Here is an 11238-nt window from a genome sequence, read left to right on the forward strand (position 1 = left end):
TATCAGTTGTATTACCGACTTACACCTTCCTCTTCTTTTTACCTCCAGATACATCCATATCTTCCTCCTCCTTTCTTCCGGATGGTCTCCGAGAGGAGACAATTTGGCTAGGTGGATCTGTGGGAAGATTGAAGGAAGGAACAACAACCTCCATACTTATGGGGCCTGTGGTATCATTGGCCTTCTGCACCCTTCCATCGGCAGCACTGACTTACTCAAACACCTTACCAGGACAGACTGAGTTGGCTGAGTCACCTCTGGAGCTGCAGATGCTTGGGCCTCAGCCACGCTCGTATTGCCAATATAGAAAGATTTATAGAAGTATTCTCTAACTTAACTCTCTGTACATAAATCCAAACCCAAACCACTAAGAGCTCCAATAGCCCTCGAGTAAAGAGAAGAGCCAATTGCCTTAGACCCTACACAGAGAGTAAAATAGCTCAGCTGAATAGCCCAATGACTGGACATATGCAGTTAAAGTAAAATTTAGACTATCTTTTACTTGTTACAGGTAGGAGCAGATCACAGCACTAGATCTGACCAGGTCCTGCAAAGTAAGCAGATCCTCCACAGAGAGACCTATACTCCTTCAAAAATTCTTCTCACAATGGGTGAGGAAACAGGCATCACCCCAGTTCATTATTTTCCTTACTCATTAGTTTAAGGCATACAGGATTATGCCGTCTGAAAAGCCCCCCTTGTGATTTACCTTTAAACAAGTTAGTGAGAGAAAATATATCCATAATCAAAATTTAAACCATTTGTCTCAAGTGTACATAAACTGTTTTTTGTAAATAGTAAATAACATTAGAAAAACATTTATTTGATTTTATATTGTTTTTTTTTTTTAAAGGTCACATATGTAAATTATTATCTTCGGTGCAATGCATGATGGTCCTTACATTGAAGCCCCGCCCCAGTCCATGGCTTCCACCGCTCAGAATCGGCATCGAAGTTCCAGGTACATCATTAAATTTTGCTTTAACCATTTTTATTAATTGTTGGCCAAAATGTCTGTTTTTACCCATTTTTATCAATAAAATAGCAGTAAATTGTGATTTATTTTTACACCAAAACATACCCAAATAATTAGCACTAGTGAAATGCATGATTTCAAGCTCTACAAGTTTCTGGATATACTTTAAACCCATTACACATTTCAGTTCCTGAACTGAAACCTTAAACTTTTCAAGTGGATTGCAATCCCCTGAACATGTTTTTCTTTTTATTGTATAGAATCTCACATAACTTCCAACTAAATAAAACCCTGTGCTCTAAAAAAGTGTATGTACAAAAACACCACACAAAAACCATGCACTGGTGTACTATTTTTATTTTATAGAATCTCACTATCCGTGATTAAACACACCCCGTGCTCAGAAAAAAGTGAAAAGTGCAAAAACCCAACAAAAAACGTGCACTGGGGTACTATTTAGTAAGCCCTCCTCTAAAGAGGAAGGGCCACCCTGTTTCCCCAGACCCTTCAAAGCCAAGCTCTAGACAAGGGCTGGGTGCTAGGCCCATCCAGCCGAAGCTGGAATAGACTTACCGTATTTTTCGGACTATAAGACGCTCCGGCCTATAAGACGCACCCAATTTTAAAGGAGAAAAACCTAGAAAAAAAAGATTCTGAACAAAATACTAAAAAATCACTCGGTGTCAATGTATCGCCTTCTAATCACTCTGTGTCAATGTATCCCCTTCTAATCACTCTGACACAGAGTGATCAGAAGGGGATTCATTGACACAGAGTGATTAGAAGGGGATACATTGACACAATGTATCCCCTTCTGATCACCCTGTGCCCAAAAATCATACTCACCCGATACCGCGATCCCGCGATGCTGTGGGCTTCTTCTTCTCCTTGCTCTCCTCCTGGCTGCAGCGCGTGTCTCCTCCTCCTCTGAGCGAGGAGAAGCCGACACGCATACCCCAGCGATCCCATAAGCAGGCTGATCCAGCCTGCTTACCGGATCGCGAGGGCACGTGTGCCGGCTTCTCCTCGCTCAGAGGAGGAGGGGACACGCGCTGCAGCCGGGAGGAGAGCGAGGAGAAGAAGAAGCCCACAGCATCGCGGGATCGGGTGAGTATGATTTTTTTTAATTACCGGTATATTTAACGTGTATTCGGTGTATAAGACGCACCCACTTTTCCCCCCCAGTTTTGGGGAAGAAAAAGTGCGTCTTATAGTCCGAAAAATACGGTACTTTTTTTTTTTTTATCGAATCTCGCAATCTATGCTATAACACACCACGTACACAGTAAAAAAGTAAAGGTGCAAAAACACCACACAAAAACGTGCACTGGGGTACTATTTGGTAAACCCTCCTCTAACGAAGAAGAGCCACCCTTTTCTCCAGACCCTCCAAAGCCAAGCTCCAGCCGAAGCTGGAATGGACCTACATGCCCCCCTGGCAGAAGCCAGAGAGAGACCTTTTCTCTTTGGGACCGCTTAAGCAGGTCCCACAAGACACTCAGCTGGGAGCTCTCCTGAAGAGAGACTCTCACTAAAGGGAGAGCTAAGGGAGGTTTTTAGTCCAAGGCACTCTCCAAGACGTAAAGGCTAGCCCATAAGGGAATAGCACCCTCCATCAAAAAAGTGGCAGACAAATACCCCACCAGTGACTATGACAACATAAAAAACATTTAAATAATAATGTGCACTGTGTGTAACACACAGGGCAACAGGTTTTAAAAATTGCCCATCTGCACTGGGCGCAGCTAATGCAGAAAAAGGCAATGTCCCAAGTCAAAGTTTAAACAGTGATGTGACTGTGCAACTTACAAATCAGTGGGGTCCCAAACCACTGGAGCGATACAACACTTCCTGTGCCTCTAACTACCCCAGCATAGGACCTGGTCCTTTTGGGGCATTCCCGGTAAAGATGGTCTGTTCCTCCGCAGAGGTTACAGACCTTAGTCCGAGGGCAGTCCTTGGACTCGTGTCCTGTGACTCCGCAGAGTCTACAGAACACTGTGGGGCAATCCTTCCCTACGTGGCCTTCTGCCCCGCACCTTCTGCAGGTCCGGGGCATATCCTCGTAATGGAGGATTCCGGGGCATGGGCCGAGGTTAATGCACTGGGGCAAGTGCAAGAGGTCCCCCGTGGAGGGGTCTCTCCTAAGCTTGCAAGTGAGGGTCCACTTACCAGTGCAGAAGCCGTTGGCGTCCAGGATCCGGGTTGGCTCTCTCAGCACCGTGCAGAACCTCTTCAGGAATGTCGCAATGTCTTGTCCTGGGATGTGAGGGCTTGGCATTGACACCGTGACTCTTCTTTCTTCCAGTTGAATGGGCGAATTTGCAACGAAGTTGCTGAAAGTAGATCCGGGTTCTGCCGCCTTCACTTTCTCCCAGTATCTGCTACAGACTTGTAGGGACACAAATGTCACGTAAAAGATTCCTCTTACAAAGGCTTGGATGGAGAGGGTCTCCGCCTTGGCGAAGCCTTGATCGATGACCATCTTCTTCCCAAACACCTCCGCTGTCATGTCCGGTATCTTCCCATTCACCTCCTTCAATTGGAGGACGACCGTCTGCTTCATCCAGGGTTCCAAGGCTGGAATCCCGTCCATCGTCTGGCGTGTTCCGCTTGCCTCTGCTCCTGCAGCTGCAGCTGGGGCTGGTCTTGCTGGGGCGGAGGTGGAGGGTCTTTCTTCTTGCACCTGGTTGGCCAGGTGTTTCTTTTTCTCTTGTTGCTTCTTGGGGGCCATCTTCGCTTCCCTCTGGAACACCTCGGGCTTCTGCTACAGCTTCGGCTTCAGGCTTCTGCTTCGGCTTCGGGCTTCGGCTTCGGCTTCCTTGGTGTCTTGCTGGTCGGCTTCGGTGGCTCCTCAGGATCTCTTCGCTCTTTTGCCTTTGTAAAGGCAGTTGGGTGTCCACTACCGGGGTAGTGACACAAAGGTGGGGGTAAGGGAGGATCGCAAGCTCGTTCCTGGCAAGGGCTAAGCCTCTAACCCAATAGCAGCAAGTAGGTGAAGCCGAATTTAATCGACGATCCTACAGGGCCGAGTAGAGGGTACCTCACCAGGACCAAATGGCTGGGATAGACCAAGCGAGATCCACCGTATCAACTTTAAAAAGTCTCAACACCCCTAGGGGCAAAGGCAGATTTTTTTTTTTTTTAATTTTTATTATAAAGAAATAGAAAACAGGTAAATAACAGTATACATAATCATCTTTCCATAACTGAAACCAAAATTATATTCTTTCTCTTTTTCCTAGGTTTGATAAAGAAAACATAAAACAAATTCCGAGGTGAGTCCCCAAAAAATCATTGGATATAAGAAGGAGGGGGGTCCATTGAGGAGGGAGGTCCATGAGTTGACATCACTCAAAGGGAAATACTCCAAAACGAAGGTGTCCATCACTTGATGTAGGAAACAAAGAAAAGGGGGGTAATTGGGCTCCTGCCCAGGAAATCATTTGGAGGCCACCCGCCTCAAGGGGAGGGCTGGGCTATATTGCAACAACATGAAATATCTGAAGTCCATGTGGCCGCCTATCCAAGGACTGGCAGTGCCACTCAATAAACTCCACAGAAAAGTCCATCATTGATGAAAAGTAAATAACTTGGGCTCCTGCCCAGGAAATCATTTGGAGGCCACCCGCCTCGAGGGGAGGGCTGGGCCATAATGCAACAACATGAGATATCTGAAGTCCATGTGGCCTCCTATACAAGGACTGGCGGTGCCACACAAAGAGCTCCACAGAAAGGTCCATCATTGATGAAAGGGTAAATGACATGGGCTCCTGCCCAGGAACTCATTTGAGGCCACCCCTCCTGGAGGAGAGTTAGGCTGTACATACAACATGAGATACTTGGCCACCTATCTAATGACGGGCAATGCCACCCAATATAACATATCACATTTGTGAATATACATCATTTTCCAGATTAGTTCAACAGCAATTATTTGTGGCCCTTTACAAAGGGACAAGTAGCACCGGTCATGATATACAATGTTTCCTGCATATAATACAATCCGGTTATTATCTGCATGGTGACCACATGTTACACACTTTCTTCATATTTAGCAATTTGAACCTATACTTGTTGTCAGGTACAGGTTACACCACTATTATTTTTGGGAATGTTCCCCGGTACATACATATTAAAAGGCGTTGTTTACAACATACGTAACAGAGTTATTACATCAATACAACTTCCCCTTTTTTTATGAAGGGTATCATTAGAAATTTGAGCAATATATCATGGTTTCACCTCTTGATATTTTAGGATGACCATATCCTCGTTCTGAGGGCATTATTTCAAAAGGACCAAAGGGTTTCACACAAGGTCTTACATGTTGCCTTGCTAAACCATGGCCTTATACCAACACAATTCAAACCCAACTTTATAAACCAAAGAAAGTGTATTTTATCTGTACATCTTGTTCAAATAAAAAGAAAACTTGTATTCCTAATTTCAGGTACTTATTGACAAAAAACCAAGAACTCAGAGCACTCCCAGGTAAGTATATTCCCTATATAATATATATATATATTTTTTTTTAACTTATTTTCCTGTTTCAGGTACTTATTAACCATCAATCAGGTACTTATTAACCATCAAACCAGGAACCTAATGCACTCCCAGGTAAGTATTTTCCTACCTATACCCAAAGTATATCCCACAACCTAAGCATAATATTTCCTATCTACAGGTGACTCTTATCATCAAGTGAAGGACCGTGTCTCAGGTAAGTTATAGCTTACTTCCCAACTTAATTTGTATACTAGATTCCACCTAAAGCGGGCATTTTTATGAAATTATTCCAGATTTCCCCTAAGACCTTGCTTGCTTGACTGCTTGAAGAAGGAAAGAACAGGGAAAAAAAAGGTGAATATTAACAAATAGTATAAATCCTTCTCGACAACCTGTAAACAAAAGGGTTGGTTAGCCTCTACTTAGCATTGAATTCCATAGTTGCAACTTCCAGATTTTTTTTGCTCTGGGCGTCCCCAGGTTTTTGCAATCTCTTAAGTAAAAATCGAACATTTTGCTTAAAGCATATTTTATGCACCCTTCGGCCAATATTGAATCTGCCTTATATAGGAATATGTTCCGTGTTTTCCATAGCGCTAATTTCAGACAGTTTATTGAAATCCACAATATTTGTGCTTTAGAGGAAGAAACTTGACCCAAAAAGCCATATAGTATTGTTAAATGATCCAATCTTTCTAACCCAGATACATTTTTGAGGATTCTACCAACTTTCCTCCAGACCTCTTGCGCGTATGGGCAGTTCCACAGTATGTGTAAAACGGTTTCATCTACTCCACATCCAACCCTAGGACATTTAGCACAGGCTACCATACCTCTTTTATGTTGGAATGCTCTCGTGGGTAGGCATTCGTGCACTGTTTGCCAAGCGATGTCCTTTAGTTCGTTTGATAAATACTTCTTATTCACCATTTCCCACACACTTTTAGATTTGAGCTCTCCAAAATTTGAAACAGGTGTTATTATTTCTTTTTGAAGAAGGTTTTTAAGGGTTTTATAGTTTTTTTAGAAGTAATGGATCCATGTGTTTTAGATCGTTCTCAACGATGAATTTTTCTAAAATTATGTACTGTTTGGGTGGAGTCACCAAGATTGGGCTAGTTTGATCAGGTTTGTACCAGGTTCTCCTCCTGAAGATGTGCCCTGCGGCGTACTTCAAGAGTAAGTTCCAGTAATTTTGCTTATCAGTAAGGCATCTAAGACATTGCGAAAAAAAACTTCCCCACAGTGCCACTCTTAAATTTGGGGTTTCTTTGCCACCCTTGTTTCTCCCTTTGTGCATAATTTCTCTTTTTGCCTTCTCCGCTGTAGAACTCCAGATGAATCTATACATTATTTTATTAAGTTGTCTTATAGTGATGTTATTTAGAGGGAAGACTAAACTCAAGTATAACATTTGCGGTAGTAGTACAGATTTTGTGACCAACACTTTCCCTTCTAGGGTTAATTTTCTTGTTCTCCAGAAAGCTGTTTTCTGGACTAATTTATTTTTAACTTCCTCCCAACTTAGCTTTCCGTCATTGTTTTCATCAAAAAGGACTCCCAAAATTTTGACTGTCCCTACAGTTCTGATCCTGATGTTTCCTTTGATCCAGTCACCAATTGTTAAACATTCGCATTTTCCAAGGTTTAGTTGAAACCCTGAACCCAAGCAAAATATTTTAGTTAGCAGTAACATTCTGTTAATTTCTGCTTCGGATGTACAGATCATAACTACATTGTCCATATAGGCTGTTATTTTTCCTGCCACTCCACCTCCTCCCGGGAGAAAAGCCCCTCTTACCAATTTTTCTCTTCTGACCAGGGCTAGCCGGCGGTTCCAAGGAACAAACGAAGAGAAGTGGAGACATCGGGCAGCCTTGTTTGACCCCGGAGTCCAGAGGAACTGGATCGGACAGATGCCCATTAATTAGTACTTGACTGGTAGCCTGTTTGTAAAGAGAAGACACATTTTGAATAAAGTTTTCAGGTAAGTTCATTTTCTTCAGTACTGCCCACAAGAAGTCGTGAGAGACTCTTTCAAAGGCTTTAGAAAAGTCCAATGACAGCAGGGCAATTTTCTGATTCCTTTCTTTCTGGTACCAAATTATATCTCTGAGAAAATTTAGGTTATCCTGAGCGCATCTGCTCGGAACACCACAAGATTGACTAATGTGAATTATCTTCTCCATTACCCCCTTCCAACTAGAATTTTTGCAAATATTTTATAATCGCAATTTAACAATGTGATTGGCCTCCAATTCTCTAGAGATTCCAAATTACCCTTTTTTGGGATGAGTGTCACTATCCCTCTTTTCCAAGAATCAGGCAGAATATTTCTCTCCATTGCAAGCTGTAAAATAGACAAAAAATCATTCTTAATTAGGTACCAGAACTTCTCGAAAAATTCTATCGGGAGACCATCATTCCCAGGACATTTGTTTTTTCCAAAGCTCCTGATGGCCTTGTGGACTTCTTTCCCAGCTATTTTGTTTATTAAAATTTGTTGGTCATCATTTCCCAATTTTAGTTCTAAATTTTTTAAGCAATCTGTTGCCGTATTTAGATCGATTGGCTTTTTGCTGAACAGATTTTTGTAGAAGTGATGTGCTTCTTTAAGCATCCCTTCGTTTGTGGTGGCATCATTAATTTTTTTGATTGCTTGTTTATTCCCCATCACTTTTTTAAAGAAAAAACGGGAGCATTTTTCATCCATTTCCAATGTTTGTACTTTAGCATTGTATATTATTTGCTTATCTCTTTCTCTAATTTCTCTTTTGATTTGGATTTTTAGGTTATTTATTTGTTCACTCACATCTATTCCTTTATTTTGTAGTTTTGTAAATGTTTGTAACTGAGCATTTAAGTTTTTATACCATTTTAATTGATTCCTAACTTCTTGTTTACTTTCTTTAAGGAAAAAAAATTTTGTCTGGGTCTTAACCCAATCCCACCAATCCACAACTGTTAGGAATTTTCCCTTGTACTTTTGATAATTCTTGTACTGTATTTCATCTCTTTTTTTAATTATCTCTCTTTCCAGAATTGAAGTGTTGAGCCTCCAAACTCCACGTCCGTTATTCATTCCAGGTAAGTTAACTTTAGTGATTAGTAACTTATGATCTGAGAAAGGTGTGCTATGAAACTCTGTATCACTGTGTTGTATTGTTTTACTTACGAAAGAAAAATCAATTCCGGACTTTGACCTTACATTGCCCCACGTGTATCCTGGGTCTCCCGGATGACAGATTTTCCAGGTATCCTGTAACTCAAAATCTAGAATTAGGTTTTCTAAGATCAAAGAGGTCTTGTCCTGTCTGCGAGAGTTTGAACCTGCTCTCTTCTCACCAGAGAGCACACAATTAAAGTCACCACAAATTATTTTCGGGGTTGAGTGTGTTAGGAAGAGTTGAATCGTATATAGAAATTGTTCCCTTTCATGTTTGTCCGTAGGGGCATAAATATTCATGATTTCAAATTCAGTATCATCATATTTGCACTTGGCTACCAAGGCTCTGCCTGGTACCACTTCTGTAAAACTTAAAACTTTGATTTCATTACCTTTTAGTAGAATGCCCAATCCAGTTGAAGGGTTTGAATTGTCTCCAGACCAAATTGATGTTCCTTTGGTCCACTGCTTAACGATAGAATTATAATTAGGGTCGTGTTCTATGGCACATTCCTGCAAGCAAATGATGGACAAATCAGATTTTTCAAACACATCAAATATAGTAGCCCTTCTTGACGGGCTCTTCAGACCCCTAACATTTAAGGAGCCGATTCTAAATTAATTCCCCATCATGTTTCCGAGCTTTCCGACTCCAAGATATCAAGGGGAAATACATCGGCACCAACACATTGTTGATCCGTCAAAACTGGCGATGGGCTGAACTCCTCGATCTTACCGGTACCAGTTTCTAAAACCATCTCCTGCCCAGGAGGGGTAGGGGAGGGTATTGGTTCGATCGGAGGTGTGGTAGTTGTTTTTAAGCTTGATAATGTTTCATCCAACAACTTTTCCATTGCAGGTATAACTGTACATTCCTCTTTTTCATTCCTCATAATTTTTGCTTGCTTACCAGCTTTACCTTCACATTTCCGTTTGTTTGAATCCCCAGACAGATCCATCCCCACCTCTCCTTCACTCCTTACCGATTCCTCAAGGAGTCGAGACGTGCCTGGAAGGGTCTCTCCGGATACCTTTGGATATACCAGCGTGTTAGGGGTATTGGTTCGATTGCCTTCGCCCGATGGCGGCGCCGACGTACCCGAACCACCCTCTAGGGTAGGCAAGTCTTGCCGGACCGCCGCCTCAGATTCCGGCATCTGGATTTCGTCCACTTTATCCAGACCACTCTCTTCTGCTGCAACAACAAATTCAGGTGAGGATCTTATAGCTTGAGCATATGTTTTCCTTGCAGCGCACTCTCTAAAGGAGTGCCCAGCCTCTCCACAGCTATTGCATATTATTTCGTTTTTGCAGTCTTTAGCAAGATGACCCTTCTGGCCACACTTTCTACAACTTTTGACTTCCTTGTTTGGGCAATCTTCTGTTGTGTGCCAGTATTCTTTGCAGTGCCTACAATACCTGGGCATCCCCTTATACTGTACAAACACTCTGTCTCGCCCCAACAAGATCACAGACGGGAAGTGAAAAACACCACTAGAGGCGGTTGGATCTGGCCTCAAAATAACTTTGAAAATAAATTTGCCATTCCAAATTCCATAATTATTCCTCTCTTTCATCACAAATCTTATTTTGAGACAGAGACAACTTAGACAAAACGAAATGTCTTCTGGTTGCAGATAAGGATTATGCACTGTTATAGCAACTGTAACTTCTCCACCCGTATATAAAGGTACAAATTCTAAACCATTTAACTCCGGTTCATTAATACTCTTAGCAACTTTATCGTAGAAAGCATTACACACAAGCTGATCTGTAAAGGTCAAAAAAAACTCATTACCTTTTCTTTCTTGCAGATAAAGAATTGATTCAAGTTTCACCTCCAACTTTCCAACAAGAATAACTTCCACCAGGTCTTTCAAGTCCACCAAACCACTTTTGGCAACAATCTTAAATGAATTGGTTATCCTCGCCTCTCCTTTCGCTCTCCATTTGCATATACGCATATGCTCCCACCTATAAAGAAAAGAAACCAAAAACCATACAACCCGGTAAAGGGTTCTATGGGGATCGCTCTCTACACCCTCGGGTGGCGCCTACCCCAATAGCAGCAAGCAGGGAACCCGAAGGAACTCTGCAAGGCCGAGGCGGCTGGCACCCTACTAGCTAGCTAGCTATTTGCCTACGAAGACAAGAGACTTGATCGTAGGCAAAAGGCCAAGAAGCGATAACCCGTTAAGGGACGCCAACGGGCGCCCCCAGCTCGGGAAAAACAGGTGCGCTCGCCGAGAGGCTCCACCCTCTCGGAACCTACAAAAAGCGGCGGCGGGCGCCCCAAAACGCCCACCCCCGCCGGGGCCGGCCCGGACCCCGCTGCAAAGCTCCTCTGCCCTGACCATCTCTCCTAGCTGACCTGACAGCACCTGCTCTGGATTGGACACCTGGGCCCAGAAAAGTGCTCTGCTTAAGGCCCAGGTGCTCCTCGTCCCGGCAGCTGGCTGGGCACATTTGCATGGCACCGCCTCCCCCCGCTGGCCCCCCTTCCTCTCGCCCCGGGACCACAAGAGGGAGACACAGACCGTCACATTGCACGGGACTCGACTATGTGCTGCATGCACGCTCAAGGTGC

The 11238-nt window shown here is 43.2% G+C and overlaps 1 protein-coding gene and 1 non-coding gene across 2 annotated transcripts; both read right to left on the reverse strand.

Annotated features, from left to right (window-relative positions):
* Positions 1 to 514: 514 nt before the first annotated feature.
* LOC140330205 (U12 minor spliceosomal RNA) lies at positions 515 to 669 on the reverse strand. The gene has a single exon (XR_011920674.1). It is a non-coding gene; the product is annotated as a U12 minor spliceosomal RNA (small nuclear RNA).
* Positions 670 to 2756: 2087 nt separating this feature from the next.
* LOC140329134 (uncharacterized) lies at positions 2757 to 3710 on the reverse strand. The gene has a single exon (XM_072409244.1). It carries the CDS (start codon positions 3708 to 3710, stop codon positions 2757 to 2759), a length of 954 nt encoding a protein of 317 aa, XP_072265345.1.
* Positions 3711 to 11238: the final 7528 nt, after the last annotated feature.

This window comes from Pyxicephalus adspersus, chromosome 4 (genome assembly GCF_032062135.1).
Source record: "Pyxicephalus adspersus chromosome 4, UCB_Pads_2.0, whole genome shotgun sequence".
Lineage (NCBI taxonomy): Eukaryota > Metazoa > Chordata > Amphibia > Anura > Pyxicephalidae > Pyxicephalus > Pyxicephalus adspersus.

What these genes read in the sequence shown, in the direction of transcription:
- LOC140329134 (XM_072409244.1), bottom strand. Translation starts at nt 3,710, where the DNA reads ATGGCCCCCAAGAAGCAACAAGAGAAAAAGAAACACCTGGCCAACCAG.